This window comes from Tursiops truncatus, chromosome 9 (genome assembly GCF_011762595.2).
Source record: "Tursiops truncatus isolate mTurTru1 chromosome 9, mTurTru1.mat.Y, whole genome shotgun sequence".
In the NCBI taxonomy this organism is placed as follows: Eukaryota; Metazoa; Chordata; class Mammalia; order Artiodactyla; family Delphinidae; genus Tursiops; species Tursiops truncatus.
This window is the reverse complement of record NC_047042.1, coordinates 77,614,922-77,633,385: the sequence shown is the minus strand read 5'-3', so window position 1 is coordinate 77,633,385 and position 18,464 is coordinate 77,614,922. Positions and strand designations below refer to the sequence as shown.

The 18,464-nt window shown below is 38.3% G+C and overlaps 1 protein-coding gene across 15 annotated transcripts in view; it reads left to right on the top strand.

Moving 5' to 3' along the window:
• CADPS2 (calcium dependent secretion activator 2) overlaps positions 1-18,464 on the top strand; it is a 485,983-nt gene that overhangs the window by 241,793 nt on the left and 225,726 nt on the right. For all 15 annotated transcript variants that reach the window (XR_012334053.1, XM_073809879.1, XM_073809876.1 and 12 more), the window contains one exon: positions 7,405-7,544. Coding sequence is in view for 14 of the 15 variants with exons in the window: in XM_073809879.1 (XP_073665980.1) it covers positions 7,405-7,544 (140 nt within the window). In the remaining variant the exon portion in view is untranslated. The remainder of the gene's footprint in view (positions 1-7,404; positions 7,545-18,464) is intronic.

Here is an 18,464-nt window from a genome sequence, read left to right as displayed (position 1 = left end):
AGCCAGCAATGACTGGTCAAGTGTTTCTCACATCACTTTGCTTCGTCACTCCTCTGCCTTCCCCTTCCACCTCCCAGAACCCTTGTGATTGCACTGGGCCCACCTGGATAATCTCCCTTTCTTAAGGCCCACCAGTTAGTTACCTTAATTCCATCAGCTACCTCAATTCCCCTTTGCCAGGTAAGTAACATAGTCACAGGTTCTGGGGATTCGGAATAGGCATTTTGGGGGAGACTAATTATTCTACCCGTTACAGTCCAGAAATGGAAAGATGAGAGTTTCAGAAGCTTTTAGAGACCGGCAGGTAAATGGCGTACGAATTCTGCCTTTGCTACTGTCATTTTCTGTTATCAAGTTTTGGCAGTACTTTAGTTGGCAAGCCTTTTTCTCTTTTCACCTCAATGAAGTTATCAATGTTTGGTTTGCATTTTTATTTCTAATTTCTCTAAGCATCCACCCATCTATGCAACAAACACTTGGTAAGTGTCTAGTTTAGGATGTGAAGCAACATGTATGGACCTAGACCATATTATCCTTAGTGAAATAAGTCAGAAAAAGACAAATACTATATGATATCACTTGTATGTGGAATCTAAAAGAATAATACAAATTAATGTATATGCAAAACAGAAACAGGTTTACAGATGTAGAAAACAAACCAGTGTTTGCCAAAGGGGAGAGGGGAGGAGGGAGAGACAAATTACGGGTATGGGATTAAGCTACAACTATTATATATAAAATAGATAAGCAACAAGGATATACTGTATAGCACAGGGAGTTATAGCCATTATCTTATAATAATCTATAATAGAATATAATCTGCAAAAATACTGAATCACTATGCTGTACCTCTGAACCTAACACAATATTGTAAATCAACTGTACTTCAATTTCAAAAACAAAAGAATGGCTTAATTAAAGATACTGGCTTAAATTACACTAGCAGCCACAGGTGAATTACTCTAGGTATCACTATGAGCCCTTGCCCTCAAGGAGCACATACTCTGCTAAATGCAGTCCATGAGCCCCTTCATACAGTGGTTCATTATTAAGTAGTGATGCCAGAAAAGATTTAGGAAGAATTTACACACCTTGATGTTTGTTTTTCATGCTCTCTCCAACCCCCATCATGCAAATAACAAAGCTTATAACCCCTATTTTTTAAACAAGCAAATGCCAAGAAAAAATATATAGTTCAGATAATACTTTCCTTTTTCTTCTTTTACTCATTTTTTTAAAGGCTTTTCTTATTAAAAAAAAAAAAAAAAGAAAGTACCATATAGAAGGAAGGAAATGTGTAATTTCCTGTCGGGCCATCAGCACATTTTTAAGGGGTTGGGAGTTTGATCAGTTCTATATTGTAAATTCCAGGATTCTTTCCAGCTTTGAAAATAAAGGGAACTGGATTTAGCCTACAGACAATAAGGTTCACAGAAGACTTAATGCTAATTTTTCAGTATACAGAAGGACCTTGTGTTAGTGAAAGTGAGCAGGTGTTCTTTGTTTCAACCAAGTAGGACAGGAAGCAATGACATTAAAGGAGAAATTATTTAGACTAAAAAACCTCAGGTGTATTAAAACACTGGAAAATGTTACTAAGAAGGATGTATTGTAGATTTCTCTCAGAAGTCATCCAGTTCATCTTCTCCATACAGTGAAAATACAGGGCTCTGATATTGGAGAAAATACATGCTAGTTATTAACATGTGCTACATAAAAATTTATTGAAATGAAGTAAATTCAGTTGGTCCTTTCACTGTACATACTTTCTCAAGGTTCTAAGCTCTCAAGAAGGTACTTAAAAGGTTCACAAGGCATAGTTGTCATGAATCTTTGCTAAACTGAAAAATTTGTCAGTTGAAAGAGAAAGTTAGAAAAATGTCAACTGAACCCCAAAAGTCAAGGTTTCTCATAGAGATAGCTCTACTTATCTGGAGTGATGATCCCTTGGACATTTCCTTAAAATACCCTATGCCTCAAGGACATCTGATTGTCAGCAAAAAAAAAAAAAAAAAAAAAAAATTTTTAATCACAAACTGAAACATTCCAGCTAAAAGCATTTTCAGTCCCTTCTTACTCTGTTTTAAAGATGTATTTCTAAGGCCATTTCATTTCTCAATTGGATGTTGGACACTTGACTACACATGACTCCTCTCTAGAATGTATACAGCTGGATAGACAGGGATTATCCTTTACACAAGAGTATGACGTTTTGATCATGTCATTCTCTGGTTTAGAAGCATCTTTGGATTACACGTTATGGGATAACATACAAACTCCTTAGCAAAACCTATGCTTTTACAGTCTATCCCCATTCTTCCTTTCGGATCTCACCTATCAGCACAACCTTCCCATTTCCTTACCCTCTTCAGTCTACGTGGCCATATCCTCACCACCCACCCCGCCCCCGCCTTTGTACACAATCCCCCTTCCAGCCAAAACGATCTTGCTTATCTCACCCCATCTTGTTCATTTAAGAATTAAGTGATGTCTTCCTCCATTCCTCTCATAGACTTTATCCCTCAAGCCATTATAGTCTGGCCTCACCTAAACTTTCTCTTGCTGAGATCTCTAGTGACCTCTCTGTTGTTAAACCAAGCAGTAGCCTTTCCTTCCTTGCCACGCTTGACCTCTTGAGTGTCATTTGGCACTGACAGCCACTTCCTGTTCCCCGAAACACTCTCTGCCTTGAATGTCGTGCATCCCACCCTTCTGGTTTTTCTTCTGTCTCCTTGGCCTCTGGTCTTGATTATAGAGTTCTCTTCCTTTTCTTAACCCTTAAAAGTTACTGTTCCATGGGGCTCTCCCCTTACCTTTTGATAAGGTAGAGAATTGACATGGCAGAAAATGTCATGAACGTTTGTACTGGTTGAAGTTCCCTTGGTGGCAAGCAATGGAAACTGACTAAGGATAGGCCCCTGGGAACAAAGAGCTGACCAGTCACGCTTGGGGAAGGGCTTGAGAAGCAAAGGTAGTGGTAAGAATGTCAGCATCGGGATTGTGTGCCTACTTTCTAAGGGTGGGTCAGTTCCAATGGCCTCATGTCTTTATCAGTCCCTTCCCTGTGTCTTTTATTGTGTCTTGTATATTGTATCTTACAATATCTTAGAAATCTTATGTATTCTTTTAGACTCCGGAATGAAGCAGTGATTCCTCTGTGAAGTCTGTCCTGATTCCTTTAAGAATTGTGGATTGCACCTATCTCTGAGCTAGATTCATATCAAAAATGTAGCTGTATTATTTTACTCAAAGACCACAGTGCAATTGCTGCAGTCATGTGGTCTTTTTTCTCCTTCCTCTGGACTAAGATTTATGGGACAAGGTAGTGAATTCTTTACCTCACCCCAGAGCCTACCTAGCTCCCTCTCAGTTCTTCTAGATTGTTCCTCCCAGTTTTTAGGTTTTTAGTTTTGAAACAGTTTAGAAATTTAGAAAGTCGTGAATTCATAGGCCACAAAGTTCAAATAATGTATATGTACAGATGCACATGGCTTGGCTTTAATTAATGTATCTTAATAGAAGAAAAATAATGTAGAGGTGTCAGTTTGTACAAGTATATTTTAAGAGAAAGATCCTTCTGTACCCCATATTACTCTAGATGTTATGTACATGTGTATTTTTACACTTCATTTTAAGTTTTGACTCTATTAAATTTGACAGAATTTTAAAGCCTGAAAAAAACATTTTGCGTTTTCCATTACACTTTAGCAAAGATGGAAAGTAATGTTGACGTTTTATTATGAAGAAGATACATTGGCTTTATATTTAAGGTAAATCATAAAATGTGTTGTGTTATGCTAAATGACAAGGCATTTAAAGTGTTGGTGACAAAAATAAACTAAAAGACTAGAAGAAGCAGAAATACGTGTAGAAAAGTTAAGAAATGAATAGCAAAGAATAAGCTACTTTGCTAAATTCTGTAAGAAGCTAACTATTTTGTACAGAGCTACGATTTAACTTATGTGTGAACCTAAAATACAAGAAGAATCCTTAGTAAATTATGTCTCTTAAGTATTCTAATTATTGTACCATCAACATCAGACATCCCTCTCTGAACGTGAACTAAGTCGTGTTGAAGTAGAACTGTTTATCTGCTTATCGTGAAAGAAAATTCTTCAAGCACTTACTACCTGTGCAAGTCTTATGCAGCAAAACTCTGTGTTAATGTACTAGTTGGTATACGAAATGCTGTAACAAATGACAACATTTCAGTAATTTAAAATGATAGTGCCTGTATAATAGTTTATCATGGGTGTTCCTGATGGATGGGTAGATTTCCTCCGTGTGGTGATTCAGGGCCCTAGTTTCTTCCCTCTTAGGGCTCTCTTATTTGCTAGAGCATTGGAGTCCTCTGCATTTGGCTAGCAGATGAGTGAAGACGGCATACCTTCTTCACTTCTATATCTTAATCATCATTCCCCAAAACGACTTACCACTTTTCTTCCTATTCCATTAGCTACAACTTTCATGTGCCCCTGCTTAGATGCCAGGGGAGCTAGAAAATATGGCTGGCTAGCTGCTTCTTGGCAACAGTTCTATACTAGGGAAAGCATGAATCCTGGTGAACACGTTAGATCATCTGCCATAGCTCACCCCTATAGCCAAGGTAACAACAATTCTGTTACCCTTCCAACTACCCACAGAATGCATTTACTTCAAGGGAGACAACCCAAAGCTTCATCCTGTCCTTACTTCCAGTTCAAGGTCCAGCATCTCGATCAGGTCCAGCTGTGGCTCTTTGCAGCCTGGTGTCCAATGAGCTAGGGTTCGTGTTCACTGCCTGCTGTTCCGTCTCCCCTCCCCACCCTGCTCAAGCACAAATCCAATATATAGCAGTGGAGCAGGGGGCAGGAAAGCTACAATTAAGCTTCCCATTCTAAAAAAAGGTGAAGTGGGAAATACAGAGCAGTACGTGTCCAGGGAGAGCAGTGAGATGCTGTCGTGGCAGGCGCTGTGAAGACACCCTGCCTGACAGTGTTCAGGATCTCTTGATTAGACCCTTATTATGCATCTGAAAAGAGTTGTTTTGTCCTTTATTCTCCCTGGCCCTTTGGGCTCTACACATTTGGGTGCTTCTTCCTTGTCTGTTATCATCCACGGCTGAATCATGGAAAGGAGTATGATCACTTTCTGCTTGTACAATTTGGGAACCTGGTAACAATTTAACAGAGTTTGTTCACCAGTACCGTTTTTAGAAGTAATAGATTTCATATCTCTGGGCCTTCATTTGTTACATATGGCAGTGTTTACACCTTTATTAGAGTCTGTCCAGAAAGACAGAAAATTCCAGCCCATTCAAATGGTGGAAATTTAACACGGGGAGTTAGCTACATGTGTGATAGAACAGAGAAGCCAAACAAACGATGGTGAATGAACCCAGAGACTAACAATATCGGAAAACTGCTGCACACCCTAGGGATAGAAGGGCAAGAGAAAGAAGTGATATTACCAGATATTATCTGAGTTTTTAGCTTTGATAAGAAGAAACCATCAACTCCTTATGGAGTCTTCCATATTCTTTCATCTTTCTGTGTCCCCACAGAGTAAGCACTCAAATGTTTAATTGAACAGAGATATGCAGGAAATCCTTCCACCGACTTCAGTTAGAGGTACCCATCAGAAAATGAAAATGTGGCAGAAATGATGGTGTTCAGTACTGAGATGATCCTTAATTGGGGATAAACTGCAGTTATTTAGGGACCTTTTTTAGTAACCCATTATTGGCATTTAGAGAATGAGAAATTGTCGAAAGTTTTAATTTAAATATTCTCTTCCTGTATACGACATTTAGAGTTTGGAACAATACCAATGTTCATACAAACATAGAAAGAAGAATTAGAAAGGAATAAAGTCTGTAGGTGGTTCGTGCCAAATTCTTTTTAAAAGGATGGGGTGGGGAGAAATAGAAAAAGCTTTTCAGACTTGCTGGGAAATAGCAGTAAAAGCTACAGAGGGTGTATAGCTCTTTAGTCTTTGACTCTTCTTGTGGAATCACCTTCTGAGTTGAAAATGATATACCTTTGTCTGCTGGTTTGAGCCAGAAATTACTAATTTATTTTCCTTTACTGTTGTTTAAGAAAGAATCTGTAAAATATTCCATTGGCTGTTTCAGCAGTCAAAAAGAACTCTTTCTAGAATCTGATCATAATTTTTGAAAACGTCACAAATGCCGTTTAATCTGCTTTGGGCTGAGCCTTTATATGCTGACGTGTGTAGATACGCTGGACTGAACCTGGCTATGGGTAGGTTTGAGAAAAGTCTCAAAACAGTAGATATATTTAACAACTTGGAAGTTGGAGACTATGACTATGTTGTTTTTCCTAGAGAGAGAAAGAGCCTTGCCTGAAGATTTCTCCATGCATATTTTCACTCATACATGGAAATGAAGATTTTTTTTTTTTGACAGAGCATGTCAAATTCAGTTGCCATCATGTGCTCTGAAAACATTTTATCCTACCTGAGCATGTTTATAGTTCTTTCATTTTCTTAGAAACTTCAAGCTTTTTTACTTTTCACGTTGCTTTAAAATAAGAAATGGCTTAAAATATGATTACTGCATTTCATATCTTCATTTTATCCTTCAGAATATAGTGCTCCCATTTAAAAATATTCATTAAGGCTTGAATATAGGCTGTGTCTAAGTAGTGTCATGACTGACTAAAAGGGGAAAATACTTTTTTTTTTTAATTATCTACATGGTACGTAACATCTGAAGAGTAAGCTTTTCTTTCCTGTGTTGGCTCTGTGGAATGTGGGATTGTGAAATAACGACTTGATAATTTGGCAGTTTTATTAAAAATAATTACTTTGTTTCAGTCATCATAATATCATCTTTATAGTTTTGAGAACATGTAGTCAGGAAAAAAATCCTTCTCTGATATTGATCTAGAGCAGAAAATGCGACGATCCGTCTTTTCCATCTCTAATTGGGTTGATTTCCTTTAACACTGCTTTGCAATGAAAATATTAAAACATGAGGTATATTTTTGCTACTTCAAATAATTGGTTTTGCTTTTTGAGCATGCTATTTGTAATTTCAAAGAATATTTCTTTCTGAACTTCTTTGCTCTGAGGAGTTTAGAGTGGTCTTGAAATTATAGGTGTCTATTAAGTATTTTTCAACTGTCAATTCAACCGTAGCCGCCGTGCTATTAATTCATTATGAAGTGACACAGGAAGAAAACTCGTTATGTGATAATGTGAAAACACATATTTGTCAAAAAACTAAATAAATAAACCAGTCTGTATTGAAAACCCATCTGCTGTGGTGGGAGTGAAATGGTTTATTAGACACATTTGGGCATGATGCCACCTTTTCAAACAGGAAAATGTATAGAAAAGATTTCAGTTCTACTCCTTAAACGTTCTGTATTCACCTAAATGTGTTATTTTTGTCCCTTACAGGTGATATTATACCCAACTTCTAATAGCTCCAAGTCAGCTGAGCTGCACCGAATGATCGTTCCAAAAAACAGCCAGGACTCTGACTTAAAGATCAAATTGGCAGTGCGAATGGATAAACCACCACATATGAAACATAGTGGGTGAGTGTACTTGAAGGTGTTTTTCTCCTGAATTATTGGATTTCATTGTATCGCTTTTGTCATTTTACTGAGAGCCAATATATCAGACATTCCCATGGAGTTTCCCCCCCCAAGTTACATTAATAGGTTAACTTAATTTTTTAAATCTGTAGACATCTTTATAGCTGAATACATGGGTACTTAGTTAATATAACTGATTGCATGCTAACACACTATTGGTACTTGATTGTGTTGGTATTGCACATCGCTTATATTGATAAAGAACAGTGATGTATGGAGATAACGTGTAAGATATATTTCAAAATACAGTAGTAGTTGAAACAAGCCTAGAATTCAGATCCCCAGAAATAGTTAAACCTACATAGACTACATTAGAGTTTAATGGTGGTTCAGATATAACCCAGGAGGCTTTACAAGTTTTGACGGGAGGGGCGTGAGTGTTCATTGCAATATGTGAGTGAGAAACTAGATCAATACCGGAGGAAACTGATGTTGGTGGATAACCAGAAGTGCAGGGGCTGGCCCCTGGGGATTGCTGTGGGTCAGAGTCAACTTCCATCTCTGAGATTCTTTTTCCCTTGTAGCTGATGAGGAAACAGGTCTGAACTCTTCAGTACAATTCAATGAGTTTTTTAAAACCCAGGTCTTTCTCAGATTAATACTTTAGGACTTGCTACAGCCAAATTCTAGTGTAGGGGTGTTAGCCGCTAGGAAAGAGTGCGAAGACTTTTCTTACTAAGGAGAGAAGCAGTTGCTAAAGTGTCTCCTCCCAAGTTTAGCAGCAAATCTAACAGTCTGTGCGCATGCCTGTACAGAGGGGCATCTCTGCTGGCTTTGGAGCCAAGTCACTGGCACTGTGGCAGAGTTAACTGGTAAGTCCACAAGATAAGGATTCTTTCGATGACTGTTAGGGAAAACCAAGTTAGGCTCTGAGCAGGAGGCAGCCCAGATGTATCTACTAGAGCCGGGATGAGACTCTAAGGACCATATTGCTTCCTTGGTTTGTGTGGGCAGTAGTGTATGCAGTGTCAGAACTAGTCTCACTTGGCGGAAGAAGACCTCAGCGGGTGGGCTCTTAGAAAGGGAACAATAATTTAGGTATCCCACAGTATGGCGTCTTTAATGTAGTAATGCAGAGTCTAACTATGACTCATGATGCAGATGGAGTTCCGGGGATTTAATACTGAGAGTTCTTTCTTCCCACTTCCATCTACCTGCTCACTGTTGATTTATGCAGCAGACATGGATTGAGCACTTCCTCTGTGCCAACCAGAGCAAGCCTCAATGAGATACCATCCCAGGCCTGAAGGAACTGGCTAGCCAGGGATTCAGGCTTGTGTACGAATCATGATAATAGTGATAAGCGCTGCAAGAGAGGAATGGGAACGGGTGGAAATAACACCTGCTTCTAGCTGGAGTCGAAGAAAGTCTCACAAGGCAACTGACTTTTGAGATGAAGCTTGAGGGATGAATTCAGCAGGTGGGCAGTGGGGAGGAAGGGCAGTCCAGACACCAGCCACATGGCATAGCCTGTACGTAGGCAGGAGATCTGGAAGGGCTGTTAGCCAACCATGACAATTTTGGTATGGCTGGAGAGTGCTTTAAGACTAGAGAGAATACTACTGCTCTAAAGTGCTTAGAGACTAGTAGAAACTAGAGGGAGATAAAAAAAAGAACACATTATGTTCCAAACATTGTAGTTATTTCCCTACTCTTTTGAACTCAGTCTCTTGATGAATAGTACAGCAAGAAATGGGAACCTATGCACTGTAACACCAAGATGGCCCCTGATTTACACATGGGCAGCACTGTGATGAATACCCTTTGAGCCTTCAGATTGACCCAAGAACCAGGATTGAATATGAAGTTGGGCACGTGGCAAGTTCTGAAGCCTTCAGCTCCCGTGGAAAGAAAGCTCTGCTCTAATCCTTGGCATCTTCTTGCTCTAAAATGCTTCAGGGCAAGTGGTACAATCTAGCTGCTTTCTAAGACTTGATTTTTTTTTTTTTTTTTGCTTTTTTTAATCACTCCTTTGCAACGAAGGAGAATTGGTTTGTATCACGTCTCAGAGACCTTTGACTAAATTAGGACCCCCAGAATGGTTCTGGTGTTGACTTCTGCCCAAGACTATGGGTGAAAGAGCTGACTAAAGAGAATGTCTCATAGTCTCTGAATTTAATCTGTAAAGCTCGAGAGCTATTGTGACCTGCCTTTACGAAGATACTAGCAGGCATTGCCAGACATTTGGGTAACTGCAGTTTGTGGTATGTAAAAGGAAGAAATTCTAGAATTGAAAATATCTGTGACGTTGTTCTGCTAGTTGGTGTGTTATGGAGCATAATTAAGAATATCATATTTCCTAATAGTTATTCAAAAAAGCTATGTAAGACCGTTATTGATTGTAATAATAATGATCAACCAGAATTTCAACATTGCTATAATAGCAATTTATCACTATGGGCAGGGACCACAAGCACCTGTCTAGGTTTCTCAGTGCCTGTGTGGTAACAGTTTTAAATATTTTGAATATCACCCCTGTGTTTAGATGTATATGGGAAAACATGACTTGACACACACATGACAATCCTAACCTTATACATCTTTTTCTGTGGCGCTTCACAGATGGATTTTACTGAAGCCGAATTGTTGCATTTTAAAATGACCTTTTTTTGAACCAGAAGGAAAAATATAACCAATCTAAAGCTCATGCTTCTGGTAATTAATCAGTCCATGACTATACATTATAAATTTTTAATAGGACTGACTACATGCAAATTAAAATAGATATTTAATTTGGATAACACAAGCATAATGACGACTCATTCATTCAAAGCCAAACTAAACATTACTATGTGACATCTAGCTAGTAAAAATTTGGGTTCATAGGCTTCCCTGGTGGCGCAGTGGTTGAGAGTCCGCCTGCTGATGCAGGGGACACGGGTTCGTGCCCCGGTCCGGGAAGATCCCACATGCCGCAGAGCGGCTGGGCCCGTGACCCGTGGCCGCTGAGCCTGCGCATCCGGAGCCTGTGCTCTGCAACGGGAGAGGCCACAACAGTGAGAGGCCCGCGTACCGCAAAAAAAAAAATAAAAAATTTCGGTTCATTTGTTCTTTGGGGGTATGTCATATAAACTAATTACATAAACTCTCATATAAATCTGTTAAATGAATTTCCAGCTAGGTTTTAAGTGGTTAAATAATTCACATTCAGCTTTAGAATTTATCTTCCTTCCTTTTTTGGGTGGCTGGAAGACAGAAGTGTTCGTGAACAAATGGACTGTCCTTTAGCATAGCCTAGTGGCTGAGAGGCAGTATTAACTTAAATCTCAGAACTACCGTCGTCGTTTTTATTAAATCATGTTTTCCTAATTCAAATGTTATTTTCTCAGCCCAAAGAAAGGCAAAATAAAATGGGGCTAATAAAACAAATGACTATTATGACAAATCTACAACTGAAAAGGAGAAAGATGAAAATTCAATTGCCACAAATATGTAGAAGCACTATGACCGGGATCTACGTAGGCTGCATGAAGCTGATTACTTTTATAGTTAAAAGAAAGAAAGAAAAAGAAAACTGCATGAGTATATAACTATAGAAGGATTATTTCACAGTTAAAATCAGTAAGATAAAATTTTAGCCAAATCACTACCATATAAATCTCATAATTCTCTGTGTGTAAAGTCATGCTTGGCAGTTTGAACACTTATTGAATGAATAGATGTTTTGAAATACTTTGAGAGTATCATATATAAAACTCCCTAACTTACATCATAAAGGTAGAAAAGGCCCTGGGCCCATTGCTTGCTGCAGGGGCAAGACAGCATGTGAGCTTCCAGCAGGAAGAACAGCATAAGCCCCAAGCTGGCTGCTTGATTGGTTTCGTGTGCTTCCCTGTAGAGAGGACCTGCCACGCATTCAGGGTCTGCTGTGTGATGCCTACGGAACCTTTCAGTCATACTCTTAATGTTCAAGTGTGGCATTTGCTCTAAAGTGACATGACTGCACTCTAATGAAGTTGAATTATTTTGTTTATGACTTAGGGTTTATTATCTTCAAGTAGTTTAGGGGACAGTCTGAAGACCAAAAAGGAGGAAAATCTTATTTTTGGCAAAGTGGCGCTTACTTAGAGGGTCTGGACCTTCCAAAAAATAACAAGTCGGGGTTTTTTTTCCCAAGGAAAATTGATTCCTCATTTTAAATCGACCTTTTAGCATGACTTTTCTACATGTCCTTGTCTAAAATAACCATGTTTTGACATCTCTGCATTCCCAATTTATTACCTCAATCTGGCTTACCCCAGTTTCATAGAAATCCCACTCCTTGTAGCTGTGCCAAGACTTCTGACAAAGTGTTTGCTAGTTTCTTAATAAATCATTGATTCTTTTTCTGGATACAGTTTTCAGGAGAGAAGGGCTGTCTGTGGGCCTTTATAAACGTTGATTTAGTCATTGTAGAATGATAAAAATGTTCCAAATACCTTAATACTCATGTCATTTTATATATACTAATATAAATCATTGAGTTATGGTTTTCATTTTAATTAACTAGTGATTAATAAATTATTATAATGTTAGAAACATTTTCAAACATAGCTTTAATAATTATTAAGCTAAATGTCTTAACTTGTTATACTCCTTTGCAAAACTTCTCTGATTTCTCCTGTGACAGATTAGTTTGTCTGCAACTTTAAGCTCAAACTGTGGCTTTCTGTTCAACACAGGATTTTTCTCTAGGAGGCTAACATCTTAACCTGTGTTATTTTCTTCTACTTTTTATGCATCAAATAACTATTCTCTTGCTTTTAGACACCCTTCAGTATCACATTTGGGCATCTTAAACAAAGGTACTTTAGGTCAAATAATTAAGGGTAGCAGATGAGTTCCTTTTTTCTTTATTTTCTTTCAGAAACCACAGACCATATTCATTGGTTTTCTTAATTAATTTGGAGCACTTTTCAAGAAGGTATCGTGAAAACTATTTAGGAATACTATAAAATTTTATAAACAGTTAATGCACATAATTGTAATGGAATGGTTTCCTCTTCTTAATTGATGCCTTGCTGTAAAATTTTTGTACTATATACTTGACACAGTGGTACTTTTTATTTGTGCATTTGTGCATATCCAGAAGTTTGGAAATAGTAACACTGTGTTAATAAAGCAAAAATCTTGGGCTGGTTAAAGGCCTGGGCATTGTGGAAGGTCAAGAAAAATTTGTACGTTATTTGAAGATATTTATTTTTAGTTCATTTCTCTCGTAGCTGAATAGTGGCATAGATGGAGGACAGTACTATAAGAGTTTGAAGAGTAAGCACTAGTTTAAGAGCCAAGATGCTTGTATTTTGGCCCCAGTTCTGTCACTAACTTTGGGTAAGTCACTGCATCTTTTTTGGCCTCAGTTTCATCAATTACTGAAGGAGACAGTGGGCTACAAAATTTGAATGGCTCCTTAGACCCCTGGAAAATTATAACTCAGTGAATCATTTCCTCCCTGACCTCGCCAGGTGCGTATTTTACTCATTCCATAGTATGTCATCAGAGAGAGGGTGTAAGGGTTCAGGGGGAATAGAAGTGGTAAAAGCGAGGGCAACATGGAGGGATGTGGCAGATTTGGGGGTTTATTTGAATCCTCTCAAGGCAAGGAAAGGAAGTATCATGACTGACTTAGAAACATCAGGCTTCTGTTGTATAAGATTAATTTGAAAAATGCACAATATAGAATTGTTTGTACTCTGATGGTGTTAAACAAATGCATATGAAAATTCAGAAAGGATGTATACTAGACATACTAAATAGAATACAACTATGGGTGACGTTGTTTTTGTTTTCCAAATTTTCTGTGATGTCATACTTCTTTTATGATGAAAGAATGCAGTTTATTGAACTGAAAAAAAAAAAGGAAATAGGTTTTCTTTTCACTGAAAACAGTTAAATTTGTTTTACCAGAAATCTGATTGTTAGGGAGACCTTTGAGAGGATGCCTTCAGGAGAGCCTGGGAGGAGTCCTGCCCTTCCAGTACTTAAAGGGACAGTGTCATTTAGGAGTGTAAATTCTGGAGCCAGACTGCCTGCCTTCAAATTCTGGCTCCATCACTTAGTAGCTAGGAGATCTTGGGCAAGTTATAAAACTTTCATAACTTTGCCTCAGTTTTCTCATCTGCAAAATTAAAATGTTGGTAGAACCTACCTCACAGAATTGTCTGGAGGAGCAATATTTTAATGTGTATAATGTGCTTACAGGGGTGGCTGGCTAGCTCACAGTAATAATATATTTAGCTATTAATAAAACCCTAAGGCAGGTACATCTTTGAGTTGAGATACTAGTAAAAGAAGGAAAAATATTAAATATTTAAAATATGAAACAGACAAAAACACTTTAAGAAATAAGACATTTCCATTTCATCCCCAACTTCTGACCCCCTGCTCTACTCCTCTCCAGCACTCAGGAGGGCTGCCGCTGGGCAGTAGGGGGCCAGGACTGGGAGACCTGGGCTCCAGCCAGCTCTGCTTTCAGGTAGCACTGAGTCCACAGTCACGTGCCTCCTTGGTTTCTTCATCTTTATACAACATATTGAACTCATTAAATGATCTTTAAGTTTCTTCCCGCTCTGAAATCTTTTAATTCTTTACGTCGAAAATTAGGGTTCCCTTAAGGAAAGAAAGATGGAAGTGTTTATATTCCTGGGCAGGGTGGAAACAGTTAAGTGATTTTCAATCCGCATTATTCTCTCTCTCTCTTTTTTTTTTTTTTGCGGTACGTGGGCCTCTCGCTGTTGCGGCCTCTCCCGTTGCGGAGCACAGACGCGCAGGCTCAGCGGCCATGGCTCACGGGCCCAGCTGCTCCGCGGCATGTGGGATCTTCCCGGACCGGGGCACGAACCCGTGTCCCTAGCATCTGCAGGCGGACGCTCAACCACTGCGCCACCAGGGAAGCCCCCACATTATTCTCTTTGAGGACATTTCCATAGACATGAAGCAACGTGCAGAGTGACACAGAACACAGACTTTGCAGTTAGACCTGGGTTCAAATTCTAGTCCTGTCACTTTTTATGCAAACTTGGTCAGGTCTTAACTTCTCATAGCCTCACTTTTCTCCACCATGAAGTTGGATTGTCCTGAGCATGAAATGAGATATACTGATAAAGCATGTAGCACAGTGCCTGTTCCATAGTAAATTCTCAGTTAACTAGTAACAATCATTAAAATAAACATTAAAAAATGTATAATTCCTTAAACTATAATAAAACCTTCTTCTAGTTTTAATCACATCATTTGACTTTATTTGGAAGAAAATGCTCAAAGACAGATGGGAAAATAGTGCACAAATCCTCACTGATTCCTTGAGAGTATAAAAGTTATATCCCCATTAATCCCCCATTAGGGCCTTCTGCTTAATTGTTAGGCTTTAATTTACATTTTTATTTGACAGCTGTTATGGCTGTAGGTGGTGGCGGTGGTTTGTTTCTCTTAGTGTGTACGTTTGGGTGCTCACTTTATTTTGTCTACTGTATGTCCAAAGGAAGGAAAAGGAAAATACAGTTGATTCTTGAACAACATGGATCTGAACTGTACATGGCCACTTATACTGGGATGTTTTTCAGTAGTAAATACTGCAGTACCACACCATCAGCGGTTGGTTGAATCCAAGGATGCGGAGGAGCCGTGTATACGGAGAGCCAAAGTTATAGGAGGATTTTTGACTGAGTGGAGGTTCAGCACCCCAGTCTCCACGTTGTTCAGGGGTCAACTGTATTGCCTAAGAGCTTTCAACTGTGTCTGAGCAACTGACTTGAATGATTTATCTAAGAAATAAGCTCCAGTTCTAAGAAAGAACACCTGGAGATCGTTTCATAGCAAGTGAGAAGAATCTGATAGAATTTCTCTCTTTATTTTAGTCCAGTGCAGTCTAACTTCTTTGAAAAATGGCATGTGCTCTCAAAGTGTATTATTTTAAATAACTAGTGTGGTGCCTTTTGTAGGTTTAGTGCAATTGCTAGCTTTAATTTCCTTAAATCATTAGACAAACTATTACTTGACCGACATAGGTCTAAACAGTCTATCAGATCTTTCTCTTTGTGGTATTAAAATTTGTTCTCTTTTCAATAAGTTGTTGATCTCAATTTGTATATACCAAATAAGTTAGTTTTAATTTCATCTCAGGTATTTTTTTTGTTTTTTTAAATTAGTGTTGTATATGTGCTTTGTTTAAGGAGGCATTGGTAAGCCTGAATAGCTTATGCAATACTTATTGAGTAAAAGACTTTTATTTTGTAGTTAGCATAGTACCCAAGACATTCAGGTAATTGAGTAGTCAATTATATATGCTGACATTTTATGAAAATAATCACTGGGAGTGATTGGTGTCTTTGAGATTAGAGTTCTACAGCTGCATCTTGGACATTCTTAGCTGGCTCCTGGTAGAGGACTGTAGCATTTACTGATGTTACTACAGAATACTCTTGCTCCACATCCACCCCCGCCTCACTTCTGCCAGTTTTCAGATCGGATACCATCTCTGCAGTGAGGCTCATCTTGACCACCCTGTATAGAACGGTGCTCTTCTTTCCTTGCTGCCAGCTCTCTTAACCTGCTTCAATCCTTAAAACTCTTATTACCTGATATTATAGGTAGTGACTATTGCTTATAGACTGTCTCACCATCTACAGTGTTATCTCCATTTGGGTGATTTGCTGGTAACTAGCTCCCCAACCAAATCTAGTTTCTGTAAGATAAGTACCTTGCCTTATTCACTGCTATTTTTAAACCCAGTTTTTAGAAAATTGCCTACCACTTATCAGAAGCTAAATAAATATTTGTTGAATGAATGAATGTTTTCTTTTCCAAAGAAAGAGGAGAATGCAGAACTTAGGTTCACAGATCTTTTGTATTCAAGGTTTTGGATTGGTTGTTTGGATATATTGGTTATAAACTTCAAATTATAATGCTGTCTAATTGGTACCACTGTAATATAAGTTTATTGGAGTGTGCTTCAGAACATTATTGCCCCAGACGAAGTGCAGGAAACTTCATTAGTCCACAGATTTCTATATGAAATCTAAAAGTTATATTATGAAAAAAAAAATGTATTGTCTAAAAACTTTGTTATTCTCTATAGCGATGCTTTCTTTTTTTAAATGGCTTTTTTGTCTAAACTATGATGGAGGAGGTAAATTTCTAATATCTGTTATTTGCAAACATTTATATTTAGACTCTTCCTGTGATACGTGGTTGGAACGTAGGAGGAGGCTTTAGCAGCATTTTGTGTGGGCAGCATTATACCTCAGGGTTCGTATATAAGAATGACGGATCATGTAACCCATACTTATTAAGGGCAAAAAAGAGCTAGGCTTGAGCTTTGTTCATACTATCTTTGTGGAATCAATAAGTTACTCACTTTCTTTCTCCTACAGCGCCTCCTGATTTGAAGTAGTCCCATTTATTTCAGGAGTTGTTCTGTCAGTTCTGTTTGGTGAACACTTTTACTCCATTTACATAAGCTCAAAAATACTTCATGAAAATATTCTTCCCGAAAACTGCCGAAGAAGAATGAAGAGAAACCAAAAAGGAGCCAGCACTTTGGCCATCAGTCAGATAGGAAGGGTCTTGGATACATTACATGGGAGAGGAGTCGAGGGGACAAGCAAAAGAATGGGCTGATTGCTACCAAGATTTGTAAAGATTTCAAAGGGTCCAAACATGGCCCAAATTATCAAGAAATGTAGGCACCTGAAGATTACATAAGTTAGGAAGAATGAAACATGGCATCAGGGAAGGGCAACAGCACTAAAAGAACTTGACCAACGAATGTTGCAGCAAAGCTGGCCTCATTGGGAAGCCCCAAACAAAAGGAGGAGTAAAATAGCTTAGGGGCATATGAGAGAGGTCCAAAGGGACGAAAATGAGTGTTGGTGGGAAGTAGTGATCGATAGGGTAGTGTCTGGAAATACAGAATTGATTAAAAAGAATCTCTTCAGAAGTAGTCCCAGTAGTGTACTTAATTTGGTAATTCTTTCAAATAACACATGATCATTAGGAATATTTCCTAATCTTCTCTTTATGATCAGAGCTGGAGTTTAGCAGGTTTGGGTATTGGTGACAGGAGGTAACATCACAGCCACAGTTTCCCATCGAGACTGTGTTTGAAATGCCTGAAAATCGTTGTAAGCCCATGATCGTGGGGAAGATAGCAAATGAGCTCGTTTTAGTCAGATAGACGTGTGTTCTGATTATAAAAAGAATCATCATCACAATTTAGATGTTCATTAGTACCAGTGTTGATGACATGAATGAGCATGAGCAAAGGGTTTGCAAGTATTAACATTTCTAATCATTCATCCTGGAATCATTGATATCCTTAAGGGATAGTACGCTAGTATTAAATCAGAGGAAAAGCACATCTTATTTTCATAATTTTAAAAAAGGAATGTTTATTGCCTTTATAAAACTATGAGTATCTTTTAGTGTCTTTGTTTATTTCATGTATCAGAACTTATGAAAAAATTTTTTAAAATTTCTTTTGACAGTAGATTAGAAGGGCATAGCAATAGAACAAAAGTCAGAGAAAATTTGAATGTCAGCTCTTTCCAGCTTTGTGAAATTGGGAGCCTTATCCTTTCTGCCAGTTAGACTGATCTTTACATTTGTCTTTAACCACTTCCTCTTCACCCATTGTAGTTAATACCTCTCTCTCTATAGTCTTTCCCACAGATAAATCCATTCGTTCTGCCAACCCCAATTCAATCTCTATTCTAACAGCAACAACAAAAACAACCCAAAAAGCTGTTCAGTGACTTTTGTACTGATTTTCCTGTTTCACCTGTTTTCCAGCGCAGTCAGGAATTTAGGAATACTATTTAATGTGTCTACTAAAAAACTTCTTGTGCTTCCCCATTGTCTGTAGGATTAGAGTTACATTTTTTA